The 24762-nt window shown below is 28.0% G+C and overlaps 1 protein-coding gene across 2 annotated transcripts in view; it reads right to left on the bottom strand.

Moving 5' to 3' along the window:
• The window catches only part of LOC100168546, a 39791-nt gene that overhangs the window by 11309 nt on the left and 3720 nt on the right, over positions 1 to 24762 (bottom strand). For both annotated transcript variants that reach the window (XM_001949758.5, XM_008184574.3), the window contains exons 2-3: positions 18460 to 18608; positions 16467 to 16523 (exon numbers count right to left, since the gene is read on the bottom strand). In XM_001949758.5, coding sequence (XP_001949793.2) covers positions 16467 to 16523; positions 18460 to 18596 — 194 coding nt within the window. In that variant the 5' untranslated portion in view covers positions 18597 to 18608. The remainder of the gene's footprint in view (positions 1 to 16466; positions 16524 to 18459; positions 18609 to 24762) is intronic.

Here is a 24762-nt window from a genome sequence, read left to right as displayed (position 1 = left end):
GGCGCAAAATACATGTTTAATTTTTATATTTTGGCGCAAATTACATGCACGCTTAAATGTACCTATTGTTGGCGCAAATTACAAGTAATTAAATTGGCGCAAAATACTATATCCCGTAAGCATGTGTACGAATTTACGATTATCCTGCATTATTATTAGTACTTACTACTTAGGTACCTTAATATATTGGCCCTATGTTTGTATTTCAGTCCGTGATGTTCATAATGTGTTATAGGACATAGGTTATTAGTATGTTCTATTAGTACCTATGCTGACTGCATACAACTTACGGGGTGAGACAGTTTTCGACCAAAAACGTACCCTTCCCTTTTCGGGTGATTCACTTTTCGACCAAATTTTGAAAAAGGTCGATTCCCTTTTCGACCAAAAAATTATTATTAAATAATAATTATAAGCATTTATGTAGAAAAAATTATTTTTGTTAGTTATTTTTAAATATAGTAGTAGGTTACAAATAAATAATGATAATAATTACATATAAGTCTTTATGTTATGCATATAAAAAAAATATAAAAAATAGATAAGTTATATAAAATACTAAAATGTATAAATGAATACGTAATAATATTTATAAAAATAATTTTTGTTGTCAATAAAATATAGAAAACTATGATAATAATTATAATTCCTGTCATAATTAATTTTTTTTTTACTCACTTTTGTTAGCACTGTTTAGGTTAAGTTGCTGGTTCAATACTTTTTAAAGTAGTTATTTGAAACCTACTTAACAAAATCATTGTGTATTATATTAAACTTTATTTTGGTCGAAAAGGGAAGGGTACGTTTTTGGTCGAAAACGGTCATGCCCAACCTAAGTCTCAAAAAAACGGTAAATTCTGTTCTGTATCAGGAACGCAAGTCAACTATAATATCATTATTACCTATCGGTGTTATTATATCAGAGGTGTAGCCAGGGGGAGTTAAGAGCACCCCCCCTCCCCATATACGAAATTCTATCACTGAAATCGACATTCAATATGAACCGATGACTTATTGTTAAATGCCAATTTGTTATTTTTTTTTTTATATATTAATATTTTGAATTTTTATTCGATTTAGGTATATTTATTAAAAATTATAACTTTATTTAATATAATATCTATGGTATATTCCCATAATAACGGAGTGCTTTAAAATAATGGATTTTTTAGTATATATTTTTGAGACACAAATGCGTTATATAAAAAAGGCATAGGTACCTACTAATGACAAGACGTAGGCTGTAACCTGTTCTTGACCCTTTTTTTTATCCCGATGAAACTTACCTATTAAATAAATTCAAGAGGTACCTATGCACCACCTAATCTAATCTGTGCAGGGTCAAGGATTGCAGTAACAAATACAAACAAATAACAATTACATCTCCACAATTTCAACTCAAAAAACAATTTACATAAAATTTACAATTTACATTTTCAGTCGATATACCTAGTATAGGGTTACATATTATGAAATATTAGGATAGTTTTTTCGATAAAAAAAATTAAAAAATTATAACCATAAAAAAAAGTAAAAAACATTTCATCTAATCTCAAATCTATTTGAACTACTATTATATTTACAACTTGATAATTATAAGTAAATAGACTATTCCTACTCGAAGTAAACCATAACTATTTGTATACGTTAGATAGCATATTCTTGCGAGGATAAAACATCTGGGAAAACAATGGATAAACCATTATTAAAATTAATTTTATTCGTAATGGATATAAAACAGACATCCCATGTGTGTGTCTGTAAATTGAATCAATACATACACGATAATATTATGTTTTTGTTAACCGATTAAAGTGATTGTATTGAAATGAAAATGTGGTTTGTAAACTATTATTAGATTGTATACGTTTATACAAACAATGAATTAAATCTAAACCATAAATTATAAATCTTTCCAAACATGTCATCAAAATATAAATATGGACATAATAATATTATATTTTAGTAATTATTTATAATTAGTAAGTTCATATAGGCTAAAATCCTTTATAGCTGAAGCCTTTTACCAAAAAAAAAGAATTACTTTGATGACAATGTGCATGTATTTTTATCTCAATTATTGTTTTAAAAAAAAACCAAATCCATTGCACTTACTATCATGATGTGTATTATACCTATTCATGGGCAGTAGGTAGGTATTATATTCTATTGAAATTATATAATTATGAATACATTTGAGCATATATTTTTTTTTTATTATTATGATCACTTAGTCTATGCTGAAACTAATTATTATGTTTTCAAAACACTACAAGTCTACAGCCTAATTAAACGTACAAACAGTAAATTATGATAGTTAGCATAATGTGATTGTTCTTCCATTCCGCCAATAAAAATAATTAAAATTGTATATCCTAGAATTTAAATTTTTGTTATTCCTTATACTTATATTGTATATATCGTATAATATTAAATAATATGCTTTTTTTACCACGCGTTTCTGATGAAATTATTTAATTTTTTTTTTTTGCAAAGTTATTCCAAATGTCCATCCCTTGCAGTACCTTTTTTTTTTAATCTGTACCAGTGGAGGGAGTGGCACACATTTAATTTGATTTTTCCACTTTTCAGACGAAAGTTTTAAATAATAAATATCATGATTTTATTTACGCAGTTGTTCCAACATTTCTCCTTCCAACATTTCATAGCATCACTATAGTCCCATTTTTGGTTAGAAGAGAGAAGCGGATGGTACAGACGCATTGCAATATTAAAAACAGAAATATTATATATCTAGTAATTGATATTCACAATGTAATTTTATTGTATCACGTGATCACATTATTTGTTTTATATAATATAGTAAACGTTTAAATGCTTGAGCTCTCCGAACAATTGTAACCTAACCTAACTTGATATAACCGGACAAAAATAAATACACAAGTTAATTTTTTGTCTACGAGCGAAGCTGGGTAATTCAGCTAGTAACACACTATAATATGAATATATTATTAACAACAACACTAATTCATATGTTTGGTTCATATATGATATATCTGTAAACTTAACAATGATTAAAAAAATATAAAACTTTAAATGTCTTTAAGTTAATTTCATATACTATCAAATTTGTTAGTTCCCTAACCCATACCTACAGTGGTACAACTACCGATTATACAACCTAAAAATACAAATTTGTAGACACGACGTGGCTATATGTAGTCGAATCGACCACACCCGATATTGTATAAACAAAACAATAAAATGATTATCAACGTATTCCTGATTTCCCAACGACAGATAGTTCACAACTCCTGACACTGTCTTTTTGACGGTTAAAAATAATCAACAGTTCGTAATAATATTATTGCACTTGAAAAACTATTATTAAAAGCCCAAAAACGTTCAAAACGCTGCCACTGTTAATAATTATTGGCGCCTGCTTTCATTTCTTCAAAATTTGTTTTTCACGATGGACTCGACATCATTAGTAATCACTGATATGTTAAAAAAACCTTTTCATATTTGGTTACATTTTTAAAGTAGATTCAAATCTAGATGTACACAAGAAAAAGATTTTATCCCTTCAAAAACCAACATCATTTGTCATTGTATTTACTACATAATATGGGCTCCCGCGCTTTGCCAAAAATCAATAAAAATGTTTGAACTAATGCCTAAAATAATATATTAGGTATATAATAAGGGATTTTTCGAAATCAATTTAAATACATATATGTTTATACATTATACCATATAATACTCATATATACGTTATAAGTACATAATTTATAAATAAAATGTTATTTTGCAAAAAATACACTCCAGTGAATTGGACAAACATTTAATATTGTAAATATATATTATGTAGGTAGATAAAATAAACCAATTTTTATAGAATTAGAACATAAAATTGAAATCTCTTAAGAAAATACTTAAACACCATGGGGATCAGATAATTCATTATTAATTCAATTTTCCATATTTAAATAATTTGATATAGGTACTAAGCTTAAGGTTAGTGGTAAGATTCATCAAAAAAATATGATAAAACTGAACATTAAATATTATTCGTCACATCTTGGATGAAGTGGGTGGGAGATTGATTAGATGGTTTATACTATAATATACTTATATACTATTATACTATTTATACTATTATTCAGCTATAATATCTAGCGAGTCGAGTGAAAAAAAAATAAAGCTGAGGCACCACAGTGTATAATATTACTATAAATATCTTGAAGCAGGAGTTGTCCATTTAAACAGTGTAAATGTTGGTGTTTTCTTCAATTGGACCTAACTAATTATCTACTGAATCAATAAATACGTAATAAATTGCAAAAAAACATCAGAAAAATTGTGCAAATGATCTTTTTTTAAAAATCATCGATGTTGTATTGTTAGAAATTAATTTAAAGCAACCGTGCAAACTTTTCAATTAGAAATTATAACGAAATCTGGAATCACGGCGTCCGCATCTCGCGTTGTCGTGCTGAACGGTTCCCCCACTCCATTTTGTGTAAGCAACGCATTTCATTATTGTTATTTCACGACTTCACGTATTTATTTTTTGTTTCATTTGGTTATCGACTATCGCTTCATTAAATGACCTTAAATTTGTTATATTTTAGGTATTTAATGTAATTTGGTAAATTGTAATTATAACTATAGTATTAGTGTATCACTGTATTAGTGTGTTATTACTGTTGTTATAGTTATTACTGTGTTCGCAACTCACGTATAATAGTATATTGGTATTATTTAATAATAAATATGCCAACTGAAGTATAAAAACAAAAAATAATAAACAAGGAAAAGTACTTATTGAAAAAAAATAAAGTTAATGATTTTCTAAAAAATTGGTGATGTCACAACAAAAACACTTCATTGAACTCAGTGTAAAAAATGGCAAGGTAATTTCTGAGTAATTTCCGAGAACATTAGCGTCAAAGGTTTAAATTTTTGATTTTATATATTAAGAAGAAGAAGACAAAATATAAGATATACTTAGTAAAATAGGCTGTCAAACCATCATCGCTTGGAATCATTTTTTGTATTCAATGATTTATCATTAAATTTAAATATAACACATTTATTACAGTGTTTATAGGCACTCAGTGGTAAATTTGACACATACTATACTGCAAAGTGATTACCTCATTCCAGTGGCGTAGTCAGAAGGGTTTTGGGTGTTTAACCTCACTCCCCCTGTATTTCCACTCTTATAAATGTATTAACAACTTAGTTTAATTTATATTTGAACCCCCCTTTCGTAATCCTGGCTATTCTACTGATACTTTTCACTTTTTTTTAGTTTTAATGTCATATTCCTTAATTTAATAATTATTTAGATCATATTTGATAATATATATAAAATTAATAAAATAAATAAAATTATCATAGTCCTTCGATGACAGCTTACTCAGCCGTTCAGCATAATATAATTCTGATTATTATGAGTTTAACATGCTAATATTTTTTTCCATTTAAAAATTATAAAAACCGTCTAAATACCAACAAACATCAAATATCACTTCAGCGCAATCCGAAGGTGGCAATAATAACAATACGATATTACGATCTATAAATTTATAACAATTTTAATTAATTAAAAATGGGCAGATGAGCATGTACAATGTACATATTATATCTCGTATCATGAATGATATTCCAAAAGTCATATTGCATTATCGCAATGCCTCATAGCACGCTAACAGTAAATTCTCTGATTCAGAATACACGTATACAGAGCAGTCAAAATAATAAAAACAATTATCCAACTAATAAAACTTATTGTAATACTAATAAATTATGGTGTGTCAAAAACCATCAAAGTTCACTTTCAGTCTCACCTTACCATACAAGAAAAAACAATCCCCTCACCAAATCGTTATGTTATCTATCACTGGTACACAACTATTAGCGCCAACACCCAGTTATTTATTCTGTATAGAACATGATCTACTTTATGAGAAATTAAAGTAAACACTTAATGGCTATGATAAACCTATAAAAGTTCTAACGGAATCAAGCTAACCACCAATACACCAAATGCCTATAAACTAAATTATCAAATTCTTTCAAGAAATTTGATCAATATACCAAGATTCATAATATAAAATTAAACAAGAACAAATATTTCGTTATCAGGACCCTCCGCCGCATTTCCGAAACACAAAATATACATTGATATAGATTACAAAAATAAAAATTTAAATATATTATAAGCATTAATTTTGAGAGTTCTTTATCAATTCCATTTTGTTTTTCAAATAACCAGTTGATAATATTTTTAATATTTATTAATAATTATTCACACATATTTACTATGAAAAAAGGTGGGTAAGTGGATATTGCTTTGCTGTACAGGAGGTTACAAGTGGGTCACTATATAATGGAGGGTATTAAATTTGAATTCAATGATATAAATATATAATATCATTGTATACGAAAAACGATTCTGAGCAGTGACGGTTTGTCAGTGTGGATATTTTATATTATATTTATGTTGTTAGTAATTATTATTAAAGCGATTGCCAGTAAATTGAATCAATATAATACAATTAAAATAAAATAACTGAAGTAACCTCTTGGTTATTTAATATGTAATTTTTTCCAAATTTGAACATAAAATAACTAAAAAACAAACTTATGTGTTTTATATTTTTGGTTACAGAATAAATTACTACAGAATAACCTACGTAATTACATGGAACCTTGTTGACGTTTTCAATTCTTAGCTACAATTCTACAAAAGTTGAACATTTTAATATTTTATACATTTTTAACTACAAAATAATTTTTAATTTTAAATTTGATAAATCTTGTCAAAAATCAAACTTTAAATGCTTATAAAAAAAATTGAACTAATATGTATTTTTAATATTTTTCAACTGCTATTTAAGCAATACATCAGGAACCTTGTTTTAAATTTCCACGCTTTTTGGCCCCACAAACAAAGATACTTTTGAAGAAAATCTACGCAATTTTACTGTCCTAAAAGGTGATGGCAGACACAAAAAAAAATCTTAAATTTAAAAAAAAACACATCATTGTAAAATCAATACATTCATCGCTCCACTCGGAATCTAAAATAATTGTATAATATATTTTATTCAACAATATATTTTCTGATAGGAAAGTGAATCTAGCTGGTACTTTAAGGAGACAAAAATAAAAATGCCTAATAGTTTTCAAAAGCACGGGGATACAAAAAAAAATTAAGGAAAAGTGTAATTTTTACGCAATATCGGTTTTCGACAAAATCGATTTTGGTTTTTGGTGTAACTCTAAAACAATCGACCGTAGACACATAAAATTTTCACTGGTTGTTTATATTGGAATTTTTTATATACTGGCATTTGATTTGTTTTGAATTGTTTGCGGACATTTTCGGTTTCCTATATTTTTAGTTATTTTTCTATGAATGTCAATACAATTTTATTCGTTAAGTAAAATATCTTAAAAATTTAATACCAGGCTCCTAATATTTTGTTACAATGATATTTGAAAAATATTAAAAATCCATAGTCACAATTTTTTTATACGCATTTAAAGTTCAAATCTTGACAAAATACGTGAAAATCAAGAAATTAGTAAATTATTTTGAGTTAAAATTCGTAAATTTTTTTTTTAAACCTAATATTTGAAAATGTAATACAAAGTTCCTCATAATTTTATCTATCTTTATCAAAAAAAAAAATGTCCACAAGAAAGTCAAATTAAATTTTTATGAATGTTTGAAGTTCAAATTTTTACAACATTGGATATTTACTCGATATCTCATGTAGCAATTTCCTTATTTTGTTGTAATTCAAAAACGATTAACAGTAGACATTCCGATTTATATTATATGTTTATTTTATCAATTGCTATAGGTACTTTAAACGTTTTAAAAAAATTTTTTTGTGTCTGTCATCACCTTTTAGGAAAGTAAAAATGCTTAGATTTTCTTTAACAATATCTTTATTTGTTGGACCAAAAAGCGTAGAAACTAAATATACAAGGCTCCTGATATATTGTTACAATAGAAGTTAAAAATATTAAAAATACATAGGCACAATTTTTTTTTTATAAACATTTAAAGTTAGAATTTCGATGAAATTTATCAAATTGAAAATTTACAAATATTATCCATCAAATATACATCACCAGTATTAAAAAATGTATAAAGCTAAGGATTGACAATTTAAATCAAGGTTCCGCGAAAATTGGTTATATAATAATATATCAATTACTTTGTTCACAATTATATATTAACTAATATATACGTCTTAGTTATATCGGACATGGCCGTTTTCGACCAAAAACGTACCCTTCCCTTTTCGACCGATTCACTGTTCGACCAAATTTTGAAAAAGGTTGATTTCCTTTTCGACCAAAAATGTACCCTTCTCTTTTCGGTCGATTTTATTTTCGACCAAAAAAAGTTTAATATACTACACAATGATTTTGTTAAGTTGGTTTCAAATAACTACTTTAAAAAGTAGTGAACCAGCGACCTAACCTAAATAGTGCTAACAAAAGTGAGTAAAAAAAAATGAATTATGACAGGAATTGTAATTATTATCATAGTTTTCTATATTTTATTAACAACAAAAAATATTTTTATAAATATTATTACGTATTCATTTATACATTTTCGTATTTTATACAACTTATATATTTTTTAATATTTTTTTATACGTAGGTATAACATAAAGACTTATATGTAATTATTATCATTATTTATTTGTAGCCTACTACTATATTTAAAAAAGACTAACAAAAATAACTTTTTCTACATAAAGGCTTATAATTATTATTTAATAATAATTTTTTGGTCGAAAAGGGAATCGACCTTTTTCAAAATTTGGTCGAAAAGTGAATCGGCCGAAAAGGGAAGGGTACGTTTTTGGTCGAAAAGTGTCTGGCCCGTTATATCATAAGCTGACTGGCCGTCTTCCCGAAGAATGGTTTTTTTATACAATGATATTATATTATCATTGAATTCAAATTTAACACCATCCGTTACAGTGACCACTTGTAACCTACAGCAGAGCTACACCCACTGGCCACCTTTTTTAGTATCGTTTAATAATAATTTGTGCTAAAGAAGGAAGACGTTATTGATTTTCATTATGTTTGAAATTAATCAAAAGGTAGAGTCATAGGCCGTGTGTTGGAAATTTTATTTATGGTCTGTGAATAAAATATATAGTACCTTTACCGGAGTATACGTCATATTATACATGTATACAGTATACCCGTCACGGGTATTATAGTGGTGCAGATTGTAAAACACAATAGGTACCCGTCTTTTAAAAAGTAAAACCCACTTAGTTTTTCACATTATTTTCACTTTTTGCGAGCGACGAATTTGGCATATAAATAATCAAATAAAATCACAAAAACCTCGATACGCTTTCATTCCAAACGATGCAAAAGGAAAACAAATGTTTCATAACGATATATCAACATTTATTATGTATTAGCATAAATACGACGTATATAATTTGTTTTTCTTTTGTCGTGGCTGTCGGCTGCTTCGATTGTTTAGTGGAAGGTACATATTATGTATATTGTATATAATATTATAATATATCGGCAATGCACTTCTCGAAAGAACGTCTGCGTTAACTCTGAAGCGTTTCGGCACCGTCATGTCACTGCACACACATGTAGTGTGTCAAGTCACGTGTAAATGTAACCCGAGAGAGATGTTAACACGTGTACATCGGTAGTGGTAGTGATAGCGGTATACCCTCTCCCTTTTCCATCATGTCCAAACGATTGTGTCCGTAGGGTGTCCCTCATACATCTATGTGTAAATAATATATTTAACATGCTTATTGAATAACTATAAAACGCACACACCTGTTGAGCTCAAGATAGTTCTTATCACAACAAGAACACTTCGTCAAACTCCGTGTAAAATACAACGAAGTAAAAATATGTGATGTCATAAATAAATGCATATCATAAATAAATTATTTTGTCTCAATAATTTATTTACACGGCGAGAAATTATTTAGCGTAGAAATTCCCATTATAATATTAGAAATTATGATGAACTTACTCATCATTTATTTCTGATATCACATCTTCATAGTGCTTAAAGATCTGTTTTTTTACTTAGTTGTTTTTCACACTGAGTTTGATTGTTTTTGAGTTTTTGAGTTTTTTTGTTGTGATATCACCAATTTTATAGAAAATGGTCGAGACATCAGTATTTTTTGGGAATTTTTTTTATCACAAAGTTTTTTCCTTATTTTTATTTTTTGGTTATACACTTTAGTTGGAAATTTGGCATATTTATAATTAAATATTACCAATATACCTATTATTATACGCGAGGGGCGAACACAGTAATAACACACTAATACACTAATACCAGTAATACCTACTAGTAATAATTAGAATAATTTAACAAATTATAATAAATAAAATGTTACACATTTAAGGTATAAGGTGATTTAATGAAGCGATAGTCGATAATGAAATGAAACAAAATATAATAAATACGTGAAGTCGTGAAATATAAATAATGAAATGCGTCGCATCAGGGCTGGTTTTAGTGGGGGGACACCCCCCCCACCACACTTAAAACACCTGGTTCATTTTAGTCGGCAAATTTGTCATTTTGATATAGCGGTGGGCAAATCAGCAATTATGATTTTATTATAATTTATGATTATTTCAAAATTAAAATATAATTTAATTACCTATTATGACCTAATATAATAGTAAATAATATTTAAGAACTACAAATAGGTAAAAAAAAATATTTATATAATGTAAATATATATATGTATAATATTGCATTTCAATCATATGATTTTGCCAGTAGCATGTCATGTAAGATAAATGGTACTCAGCATAGAATAACATAATATATTGTTCGTCACAAAATTCCATTCATTCCATGCCAAGCGCATCGATGGAATACATTTGTTGAACAATATAATATATCAAAAACCCACTCGATGGACTGGGGCAAGGGCTGAATCAATTAAAGCTGTTTGGATATCCTATGAACAGACTATTGATACATATTATATTAGGTCTCTCTAAAAAAATTCTCAGTTTTGACTTTGTAATTTGTTTATCATTTATAAATATGTCATGTATTAAACAAAAATCTTTACAGAAAACCTAGAAGATACAGAATTAAATATAATTGATGCTTTAATGTTACTAACATATACTATTGACAGTTTAACCAGAATGCGTGATAATAATATGGCAGTAGATAATTTAATAGAAAGTGCAATAATTTTTGCTAAATAAAATAGTTAAATATTAACCCAGAAGAAGATTTTAATTGACACCATCGAAGAAGATTGAAGCCCAAAAAGATATACTCGAATGCTTGTACACAGGGCTCAATCATTATTAAAGCTTTTTACAGAATGGAATTCAAAAAAGTATTCAGTACATCAATACATTTGTCTTCTGAACACTAACATTCTACTACGGGAGTAGATCGCTTATTAAATTGTAACGAATATTTAACTGATAAAATTGATATTCATTTTATGGTGAAACATTAGGCTCTTCTTAAAGAATGACGACTTAATATATTATAAAAATATTGTATTTTGTTTTAAAAATAATATTATTTTTAATAAACACTGTCTAATGATTTAGCAACTTGGATTAAGGGGCCTCGCTACTTTCGTCAATTTTATCTGAAAAGACCTAAAGTATTGACAAAATTAAAGTTAGTTAACGTTTTCCGATTTTGATTCTGAAAAAAAATTATAACCATAGACAATTGTCTATAGATCCTACGAAGCACTTTTTAAAATCTAAATTTTATATTATTATGAACTGTAATTGAAAACTTGAAAATATCAATTTTCGGATAGTAATTTATTAAAATTAAAATTAATATTAAAAACGGAAAATGTTTCATACAATCTACAGACATTTTTCTGCTAAATTCAAATATTTTTTCAGAATCAAAATCAGACAACGTTAACTAACTTTAATTTTGTAAAGACAAATGTATGTTTCTGTAAAATTCGTGTAGTGAAATTGATATATTTATCGAGTTATTGACATGTATATGCGCGTACGAGAAACGATACCCTCATTTGATTTCACTCACACTAATAATCATTTACAACTAACACAGATCTCGGGTGGCTATGACAAGATTAGCCTAAATGTAGCCCTTTAAATAATGACCGTAGCGGGGCCCCTTAGTACTTATTCAACCTAATTGGGGATATTATTAATTCATTGGATAGTATCTCAATGAATAACGATACAAATATCCTGTTTTCGTGAGATGAACAAGTTAGATGTATTTATTAAAAAATGTACCTACTTGTATGTAAATTACGTGAGTCATTGAGTATGTAGAATAGTATAATCAGCAAATTATAGTGAATACGACCCCCCCACCCCCCCTAAAAAAATGTATAGCGCCGGCCCTTCGTCGCGTACACGAAATGGAGGGGGCGAACTGGTCAGCATGACAACACGTTTTTTGTAGGTACTTAGCTGGCGCCATAACTGTGGCGCTAGATTCCCTTTTGTGCGGAGGGATTTTTATTATATTATTATTATTTTTTTTTCCATCAAAACACAAAGGCTATGCTCACCCCATGTAGTCGAGCGCGCCCGCTCGTACACATTGATAATAGTATAATATGGACTGCAATGTCGGTGCAAATTGTCGTTAAATCATTATATTCACACGACAGCGACAAAGGAGAAACTGACACCTAATCTAACCGTGTGCGGTGTGTACTGGAATAGTTTTAGGAATTTTATAGCGAAAAATTTTAGATACAATATCCCAGCTACCGTAGTGCTCCTAAGACCAACCATGCGCTGGAAAATCTCCAAAGTTTAGTCATATATGGCTATAGCCTAATGTTGTGGACCGCTGCTGTTTTTAGGGTTCCGTACGGTAAAATGGGACACTATTACTAAGGCTCTGCTGTCCGTCCGTCTGTCACCAGGCTGTACTTCACGAACCATGAAAGTTAGAAAGTTGAAATTTTCACAGATAATGTATTTCTGATGCTGCTATAACAACAAATACTAAAAATCCTAGAATATAATATAATATAAGCAGTACTGTTGCACAACGTACACGTGTTGCCAACATGTTTATAGATGACAGCACGAAACCCTTCGTGCGCGAGTCCGACTCGCACTTAGCCAGTTTTTTTTATTTGTTTATTTCGTATTATGAAATATTATGATAAATTAGAAAAGGAATAATTTTAAGTATTTTTAAAAATGTATTAATACATCATATCGATGGCGTAGCGCACAAGTGTGATAAGTGACATATTCGTAATTGTTCAGGAGAACGACAATTGTGATTTCATATCACGCAGATTACATGGACTACAACCAGTGTTGGGAATAGATAACTAAAAAATTATTTAGATAAGATAAGATAATTTTAACAAAATATTATCTAGATAAAAATAAAGATAACATAAATATAATTTATCTAGATAAAGATAAATACAACAATAATTTTATCTAGATAAATTTCTAGATAAATATCATTTTTTTGCATTTATTTTTATTGTTTTTTAGTATTTTTGTAATATTAGATTTATATAAATATAATGACATAATATTTATAAAAACAATGGATTGAGCCTTTGAAATACAGTTCTGCGAAGTTAATTTTAATTTATTTTTAAAATGGATGGGGAAATAAACCTATACCTAATTAATTTTAATATGCTCATTATGGCTAGTAGAGAACGATGTATAGAGCAAGCCCGCATTCAGGTTCTCGTAATACTGTCGTTGGCAATAATAACAAGAAATATATTCTTCTAATTTTATAAATAATTTATATAATATTAGAATTTTAGTAACATTGGTTTTATAATTTTGTAGGGGCACTATAATATTTATCTAGATAATCCCAGTTTTTATCTAAGCTAAACATTAGATAAATCGTAACATAATTATCTAGATACTTTAAAAAATAATTTATTTCAAAAAATCTTTCTAGATAATTCTCAACATTGACTACAACAAACGCGCCGGCCTCTAGCAGACTAAATATTTACTTTACACTTACAACATTTGTACACAATATGTAGAAAGTTGTTAACAAGGCAACCATGCAAAAACTTATTTTCCCGAATTTTGCACTTATCACCCTTGTGCGCTATGCCATCGATATTATATATTTCTTAATTGTTTTTAAATCCTGTTTTCATTTTTATATTTTTTAGAGTATAAAATACAGTGGCGTATTTAGTATTATTTGTAGGGGGTGGATGACAAGAATATTAGCTTACAGATTACGATGTAATAATTGTACTTAATTATTATTCTTATTTAAGGAGCCATGGTGGTGGATTAGTCCTCATATCCGCCCCCGTAAATAAGCCCCTGATACAATAATATACAGTTATACAATAATTATAACAAACTAATTTAAGTAACTTAAGAACATTAACTCTGGGATGTACCTAATATTTATAGTTTTATAAGATATTTGTCTAAAAAAGGACATGTTTTTAAATCATATTTGAACTATCTTTAGTACATAAATACATGCATATACTCGTATTTTAATTTAATTTGAGATCATTAAGTTCCAAAACTAAATTAAACTACTAATTAGTTACATTTTTGTTAATTTTCATAAATCGTATGTTTTGTGTATTATTATAAAAAAAATACACTGATACTGAACCCTAGCTATTCAGATTGAAATATATTAGAGTAAGTTACGTTAGATCAAGTTTAACAAGGTTTAACAAGGTATGATTGAACATTTAAACTATATAGCTTTAATAGAGGAAGGTCAAAATCATATAGGTAAAAAAATCAAACAAATATTTTATGGGTCATACATTTTAAGTGGTAAATGAATTATAAGCTAGTTACTTTTTAGGTTAAAAAAAAAGATAAATATTTTTTACGGGTAATTAGTTTAATATTTAAATTAGTTTGTATGATACTTTGGGGGAGAAAATTAGAATTATTTCTAATACCTATTGAATATTATAATATACTTTCATAATGTACAACTCATACAACTTGTACGTGCAAATTTTTGAAATTTGTAGGTGGTATTTATTATGAATTATGATATAAAAAGTTAAGAACTGCAGAACTGGTTTAATGTAAATTTTACATTTTTAGTACCTTCACACAGTAAAAGTTTCAGCTGATGGAATAGATATTATAGTATTATAGTACCTATATGATTTTATGCGTACCTTTTTATTGCACATTAGTAATGTTTGTTCATTTTAATTCAAAACTCTAAGTCCTAACATAACCTGTAAGTAAAAATAATCATAGTAAAAATTATTATTTTGTCATTATTATAAAGGTTGTTAAGATTAAACACAAAACATAAACAAAAATGAATGCTTCAACGAAGTATTTTGCTATCATATTTTTAATATTTCATATTATTAAAATAACAATCAGCGTTATTAACCAGAACTGACTTCCGTTATTACTATAATTCTGATTACAATGCTTATTTGAATAAACTGAATTTTTAATATGTACCATAATAAAATAAATATTCAGATAATTCGATAGCCAATATTATTAAAAAAAATCATAATGTTTTTACGGAATAAAACAACGCCGAATAGATTTGTTATTTAAAGCCAAAAGACTTATGGACTTCAACTTTGGGGTTCAACAAAAAAATCCAACTTAAATAAAATCCAAGCATTTCGAAATATCACAGATTATAAAGTTACAATCGATCCTTCGTTATATATAATTAAACCCTACATCTTAACATTAAATAAATCTAGGAATAAGAAACAATTTTTAAAAACGATTTTTTTTGCAGATCAGAAAGTTACCATTATCCCCTAATAAAATGCCTATTTACCCCGACCCTTTCTGAAAATTCCCACAACAGAATAAAAATAAAATTATGTCGTGACCATTTAATTTAAAGTTTTTTCTTTTTAGGTATTATAACCCCAATCTAAGTGTCAGTAATGGGTAGCTTCTTGCTCACGCAACCTCAATTCTATTCCCCTCTTATCAGTTATTACTTATGTACATAGGTACTACGCACTATACAAAATATGTCATATAGATTGCATAATATACTCTTTTAAATTGAAACAAAACCATTTTATTAATAATACTATTATTGAGATAATTATATTTTAAGTAGAGGTATCTAACTGAGTTTATTTTTAGTACATTTACTGATCATACATTACGTATTATGTGTATGAAAATAAAGTATTTATTGAATTATTGACGATAAGTAAAATATTTTTTATTTACTATTGAAACAAAAAAGCTACCTATAACTATGTAATAAATGATTATATTATTATATATAGTATATTAAAATTACATACTTGGTAATTATATTTTAATAAAAAATAAGATATTATTTTAACTACTTAATATACATAATTTTTAAAATTGTGACATCTGAAATCCGAGTAAAATAGCTTATGCTCAGAGCGCTTAATAAATAATATTGTGTACTTATATCTAATGTTATAATGTAATAATATCACATAATTATACATTACTTTTTAACTGGAGCTTCATTATTTGATGATTTGCTAATATCAAGTTCGATTTGTTTTCTAAACAGACAAAAACCAAATCATAATTTATTACTTGTTGATATTATTTATTACGATTTATAGAAATATTATATTTTAAAAAAGATAACAGATGAACTGGATATTATTTTAATGGGTACTGATGTTCTACGCAAACTGAAGCTCTAGTTTGTGTATAGCATATAAATATTATTTAACTTTGATTGGAATTAAAATATTTTACAAAAATTCTGTGTGTAAGGATCAAAATTCGATTTTTTCACAAAGCCTTGGGAAATGTGGAAAAATTGGAGAATATTAAAATAAAACATTTCCGAAAAAAACCAGTTTTCGAAAAATTAAAAAAAAACCAAATTTTTGGAAAATTAAAAAGTTATTTTCACGCTTAATTCACGTTTTGTGTGTAATCATAACAATAAGTGACAACTGATACACAATATAACATAAATAAGTATATACGTATATGCCCGTATGTTATATGAGCTTATCTTTATTAGGCTTAATCGATAGCTGATATAGATAGCCGATACCAGAGTGTAATCATCAACCGATAAGCGCAAAATGTGATCCTAGCTTTACTCTATATATTTATAAGACGGGACGTAACACTACAATACTGGCTAAAATATTGGAGAAAAATAGACAAAATTAAAGTCTAAATTAATTTGGAGGAAAATGGAAACCAACCTTTTTTTTTGTGGAGGAAAATGAACAGTGGAGGAAAACGGTATCTCGTTTTTGGAGGAAAATGGACCCGCCCACTCTGCAGTATCCTATACATATAATTATTCTGTCTGCGGGAGATTGATGATCCAATAATAGTAAAGTTTCATGTCCCGCGAGCAGAATTGAAAAATATCTATAGAGTACTGAGTAATATGTGACATTTAATTATACAGTGTACCCTGTTTTCGACTTTCCTGGACGTGCGGTATATATGTGTACAATATTATATCTAGTATAAATGAAAAATAATAATACTTTTTTAATTTACGCTGAGCATTAAATGAGTTAAACGGTCCGCTGTCGTCCGTATTCACTTCAAATATATTATAACAATATGTCGTGTAGAACGGATGTCAATCATACATTCGTATACAGTTTTCGTAAACGGAAGTATAGTTGCTTATTAATACCGAATTGGCAATTTATACAGCATTTGTATGCACTATGACTATGATACAACATTTTTTGTGTAGGTACTTATATTAAGTATTTTATCACACGTACAATGGTTATGCCATCGTACGTACAATAATGTCATGCTGTACGACCATAATATATTATACGGGTGCAGTAAAAAAAAAAAACGGGTGTAATACGAAAAATATCCGTACTTATGGCCAATGACTCGTAAGTACATCTAAGTTTCGTATGGTCTTATAGGTACTTTGGCGAGTATAATATATTGTTGTAATTACTGTTGTTGTACCTACTATAATATTGTTTCTATTTTCTATACAATAAGTCTATGTTATTTGTCAAAAAGCCACCTGGCGTTTACATTGAATGAAATAGAAATTGAATTAAATCAATTAATATTTCCTACGACCCTTAAATATTATATTCGTGTGTCGATTGTCGTCTGTCGAAATGCTGTACAAAATGGAGCTCCGTGTACTAGGTGGCTTGAGGGTAAATAATTATAGTTTTAAATATCTATGCACGCGTGACCCACTATATATTTGCTACAACACATGCATTACAGGAAAAGTAGCACGTCTCGCCTCGTATTCGATATTTTTATTTTTGAGGGGGAGGGGATTAAAGACTCCTCACGGGGTTAATTTGATTTCGATATTCAAATTTTGTACGATTTTGTTCACGACCAATTTTCACAAGTTTTTTTTTTTATTATTATGCAAAATCAAAGAATCAAAAATCAATTGCGTCGTGCAAAAAATCTCCTCTTTCTAGAAAAAAAAAATAAGTATTTAAATATTTTAGTTGAACGTACCGCATAATGTTTCGATCTGTCATATCGTAATAGGAATTGCTGCGGGTCATTTGAAAAATCGAATAGCCCATGATTCCTAAAAATAAGAAGACGCATATTCGCCGAACTAGAAATGACGGTGCCCGTACAGTGACCATCTTCTACAGTGACTGTGAACAAAAATGATTTAAAATTGATAAAATCCACAATTTTAAATTATTTAAACTATTAGATTTTTTTTTTAGTACAACAATTATTGAAGTTTACGACTATTTTACGTCATTATACATTTTTTTAATTTTAGATTTTAGACTAGCAAATTTATCATACCTACACTAGGTATTATAATTCATATAATTTCTTAATGAATACTTATAATAATTATTGTTCAACTAACTTATATAATATGCTATATAGTATATAATATTGCATCAAATTTTTTGAACGATTAATACATTTTAAAAATTTTAAATTATTAACCTTTGATTACTGACATTATGACTAAATATAATTAGTGATTACCAATAAATGTACGTTTTTTTGGTGTAAATGTTACTAGATTAATCAGAGTGTCAACCCATTATAATAAAATCGTTTCAGATAGAACTGTGACATAGAATATTTGTTTTTGATAAGCTACACCACCAGATAATTATTTATATCAAATTGTTCGTTTCAGAGTGTTATAAGTTATAATATTTATTGTAATGTGTTACTTGTATCTACAGGGTGATTCACCATGCCTGCTCAACCTCTTTTCTTTTTTAATAATGATATTATTCAAAAAACTGATTTTTAGAATATTTAAACCATATTTTCATATCCTTGAGAATATTCGTGCTACTTAATGAGTTTTCTATGGAGATACAAATCTCTGTTGACAATCCCCTTTTGTACAGTGAATTATTTAGCGGATAACTTTTCTGAAATGTTGTCGTATCAAAATCAAAATTCAAACGAGTTTTTATGACCTTTTTGCAAGCCTGGGCATAAACGAGTTAAAAAGTTAAAAGTTAAGTAGAAAATTAAGTTAATTTTAACTTTTAACTTAACTTTTTAAAATTTAATTTGCATTAACTTAATTTTTAACTCAACTTATTTTAATTGATATAAACTTAATAAATAACGAGTTACTTTTAATCAAATTCAAGTTAAGTTAATTTATAAATAATTAAATAATAAATATAATAAAAATAATTATTGATGTTATATAACCATTTACTAGAATAGGGAATTAATTTATTATTCCATTAAACAGAATTCTTCAAGAAAAATAACTAAATTACTTACATATAGATATAGCAATAGTATATTATGTTATATATAAATAAAGATATACTATACCATACTGCGGCATACGGGCATATTGTAATAATAATAATAAATACTAATAAGTAATAACTAATAACTAATAACTAATAAGTAATATGATATTATTTAATTTTATTGATATAGATACAAATCAAAAAAAAAATATATAAGTAGGTTATTTTTAAATTAAAACTAATTGGGTTATGCTCATGTATATTTATATTTATAAACAGTCAATATTTTCAGTAAACAAAACAGTCATAGCCCACATGGGTTCACTTTTCGTTCTCGGCTCTCTCAACACGCAAGATTTACAATACCGTGTTTCAGTTTTCATATAACTATGATGTGATTTTCAGTGTCCAGTGAAATACGTTTATTTTTATTTTTTTTTGATTAAATTATTAAATTATAGAATTTATAATTTTTAATTCTCTCAATACATTCAGTCTACACTAACCAAAGACTTGGTCTGGGTAATATATATAATACTTATCTGTATTAAGAAATCAAAAGCTTGTATTTGTTTCGACATTTTCAATTTTGTATGCTTTCCATACTAATTACATAATTCTATTAATTCAGTACCTATGTATAGAAAAGCTATTGGCTATTTCCTGTGTTCAATAATATTTATTATTTTTATTATTTTAAACCATATTACTGGGTATTTATATAGATATATTCTCTCTTCTCTCTAACTATAAAACAGAGACCCGTGTGGCGTTCTTATTCCACTAGGTATAATATTTGAGCTAGGTAGTGTAAGGGAACTGCCTATGAAAAAATTCCATTTCCCCCGGTGGGCGGTCTTCCGGGTCTTTGGTTTTAATTTTGAAGACAATAGAAAATATTATCAGAAAAAAAAGGTATATTGACGAAGAACTTTGGATAAATATTTATAAATAGAAAAATTATAAGTTTGAAGAATATAGGAAATCAGGGGAAAAAGGTACATTTACGAAGAACTTTTGTATTTATATTTAAAGATAAAAACTAATATATTTTATTGATTTGTTTATTAATAACCGGCCACGTTTTTTTTCGTTATTTACCTTTCGCTATCACTTCCACCTTATCATATTTAATGAAAATTTTCCGATTTTTTTCAAATTCGAGTTTTACTGCTTTTACGGAATTTGTACGACCCCGTTCGGATTTTATTCGGGTTCCCGGCTAAATTTAAAGGCCACGCGCTGCTGAGTTTATCAATAGCTTTGTCGAAATTTCGAGTTTTACCCCTTTTTAAAACGCCTGATATCCCTGTTGGCCAGTTATTCGCGTTCCCCGCTAAATTTATAGGCCGCCCGCGACGAGTCCCGGGGCGGATTGATATCGCGGAGAGTATAGAGCGAAATGTTTTGAATTTTTTTCACGTAATTTATTACTTAATTTTGCGTTTTCAGTGGCAGTAATGAACGCTATCCGCGATTCGACGCAGTCGGATTGCATTCCTGATGACGTGACCCGGTCGTCGCACATTGTCCGCTATCCGACGAAACCTACCCCTATTACTACGGCGAACGTCATTCGAGGCGACTGACTTGCTAGACACTCAAACAAATACTTTGGCTATATGATTTGCATTGACCCCCGAAATTTTTTACATTTTTTTCACGTAATGTCACGTTTTCGGTGGCAGTAAAGGACGTTGTCGGTGAACGTTATTGCTTACACGGGCTACCACGTCGAACCGCAGTGGTCCTAACCTTATCATCAGACCTCCTTATCACACACCAACCTGCTCGAGACCGACGACCAGACCAAAAGACCACTGCAGCTTCCGACATCGGTTAACACTCCTCGCCACCTCGGGGGGTTTGGGGGTCTTCCCCAGCGACGCTCGAAGAGCTAGTTATAATATAAAAAAAAGAATAATAACTTAACTTAAGTTAATAAGCTAATTGAAAATGTTCATATAACTTTTAACTTAACTGAGTTACAACAAAAATTAGGTTATCTGTTAACTTTAAACTTTTTAAAACGTTTTCCATTAACTTAACTTAACTCAGTTAAAAACTATCATTAACTTGCCCAGGCTTACCTTTGTGTATTCAGAATAATAGATTTATGACAATGGGTTTAGAAGATATGAGAGCTCTTTCATGATGTTTTAAAAATGATTGAACATACTTTGGTAATTATTAATTTATATTAACCTATTAAAATTTATAATTTATAAATATGGTCAATGTATAGTAAATACTCGAGTAAATACTACATTTAAAATTAGATCTATTTTACAATTTTGTAAAATAATTTTTTAATTCTATCCATAAAAATTTCAATAACTGAAAAACTACTCGTTTAGATTTTGAATTAGATAGTTAGGTACAACAAAATGTTTGAAAAAATGTATCCACTAAGTAATCTACAAGTATGTAATAAAGGGGAGTTTTCGTTTGATAAACATAATTTTGGATCACCACAGGACATATCTTATAAGTAGCACGAAAAATCTCAAGAATTTTAAAATATGGTGTTTAAGTAAATTTAAATATTGGTACCAAAAATCTGAATTTCAATAAATTCGTTATTAAATGAAAAATGGGGGTGTGCATGGTTCTGTGAATCACCTTGTATAGAGTCGTTGAATTCAAAATATCCTGTTATAGTTGTCATAGTTATTTATTAAGGGGTAATTATATTCAAAATCAGTTCATATTATATTATGTGATTTGAGGAATTTAATTTATTGTATGCGATACTCTTATTTGATTTTTCCCTCATCCCCCTCCCGCCAACTTAATATTAATTTCTCGCTTATCAATAACTATAAAAAAAAAGTATTTAATTATTTAAATGTGTAAATATATTCAATATATTTTTTTAAGATAATTACGCTAAATTATGAATATAAAATGTGTATTAAATTAAAATGTAATTTAACATAGATCTTTACTAATTACTACATATTATATAGTAAATTCAAACTAAGACTTTAGTATCTAGTAGGTATATAGAATAAAAAAGAATAGCGTATAGTATTAAAAATAATGTGTTTCTATTGATTATTTTCCTGAACAAAAAAAAATTAAAAAAAACTATAAAAGACAGGAAACCTATGATTACTTTATTGCTACCCGGCTTTTAGTGAACGTTTACCTATGCTTAGTCTTATTTGCTTACCTGTTTAATATTATATTTATGAGTACTCATAATGTATGACTCGTAAATATACAATATGTAGGTTACGCGTAGTAAATTACCTCTTGCATTTATGCCCTAGAAGTTATAAAAGATTAATGAAATATTTGAAACAACGTCACATCATCAAACAAAAAGTGAAACGTCATAATTACCTATACCTACAAACTAATCTAGAAGTTATGAATTTATATTTGAATTATTTGTTAGCAATAATATACTCGGTTGGGGGTGAATATGACTCTCACTACCATTAGTTGGAAATTTCTGTATATGCCACTATTTAGGTAGACCATATTTATTTATTTATGATAGTATTATCAAACATGAACGGAATCATAATAAAAATAGTCAGTTTATGAATAAGTCAAGACTCATCATCTAATAATAATAAAAAATATTCAGATGATTTATTAATATAATAGTTAATACAGCTTCATCGCCTTTATCTTCAACTGATTGCGTAATAGATTACGTAAATTAAAGTCTATATCACAATATTTATTTTTGCACGTACGACGCATAATATTTTGAATAAGTCAGTTGTAACTGATACTTATAGAAAAATAATCTTTCTTAATAATACTATCTAACATTATGTCACACAAGCAATTTATTTTCTAAAAAAATCACCGGGTGCTTTTTCTAACACAGAAGTTTTTCTTAAAATCGTATTACAGTAGCAAAAACTAGGCTGGAAAAAAATAATCCTACTTCCCTATTAAGAACATATTGTAGGAAATAATATAATTTATAAGTGGTGAATATGCACGATCTAAAAATGAAAATAAATAAATGTTTTCTAGTAAATGATTATCCAGTATCCACGCATCGATTAATTTTTCAAACCACCAGATAAACTCCTGTAGGCTTACGGTTATTACTTATTGTAGGTCAGGGATCTTCGGAAAATATGCAGTTTTTATTCACAGTAAACACAAACAGATTGTGCAAATCTTATGAACATAAATAAAAACTCATGAGGTACTACGATTTATATAAGTAAATTCAAAGAAAATGTTTGGGGAAAATCTATGAATACGGAATACATCATAGGTATAGTTATAAGTTTTTAAGAATAAACAATTTTAAAACTTTCCTAAAAATTATCTATAAAATTGTCAATACTTAATTATAGGATTCCATGTTCTATCGGAGTCTGGGGCTAATATAGCAGGCTGGAGCTAAGTTGCCCTTTATAGACGTGTTACCTATATATTATTATGTATATAATTAATACGTGATACTTCTTAATATCGATAAATTTAAAATATAATTATGATGTCTTTATTAATACCTATTGTAATTTAATAGTTCAATATTATCTAATATTTGATATGCACTAAAATTGTATTTGTCATCTTTCTAAAGAAATAATTGTAGCCGTTGTAAGTATTTAAAATTTTTATAACAGAGCATGCCCTGCTAGAGCTCTTAAATCATAGCTTTTGTAGTTACTTTTTAAAACTTAAAAGGTACCTAAATAATATTATATACTAGCCATCCCACCCGGCGTTGCCCGTGCCAAATAAAGAGCCCGTTATACTCGCTGAGGTAATAAGGAGTGAGGTTTTGTGATTATGCAAGCGCCAAACGATATATTTTTAGGTATTAGATAATCCACCTACAGTAGATTGCGAACCCTGCGAGGTTAGTACGTAAGTTTATAATTTCTACAGTTCTACCTCTAAATATAGTTAGTTTTTTTTTAAATCAAAATTTTGGTGGGAGGCTGGGGAAATGCCCAAGTTTGGAATTTTTATTTAATTTAGATTTTTTATTCAACCAGGCTTTTATTCTATTTAGATTTTTCAATAAAAAATGGTTTTTATTCAAATTATTTTTTTTTTATTCATATAATAATTT

The sequence above is a fragment of the Acyrthosiphon pisum genome, chromosome A1 (assembly GCF_005508785.2).
Source record: "Acyrthosiphon pisum isolate AL4f chromosome A1, pea_aphid_22Mar2018_4r6ur, whole genome shotgun sequence".
In the NCBI taxonomy this organism is placed as follows: domain Eukaryota; kingdom Metazoa; phylum Arthropoda; class Insecta; order Hemiptera; family Aphididae; genus Acyrthosiphon; species Acyrthosiphon pisum.
This window is presented reverse-complemented; position numbering and strand designations above follow the sequence as displayed.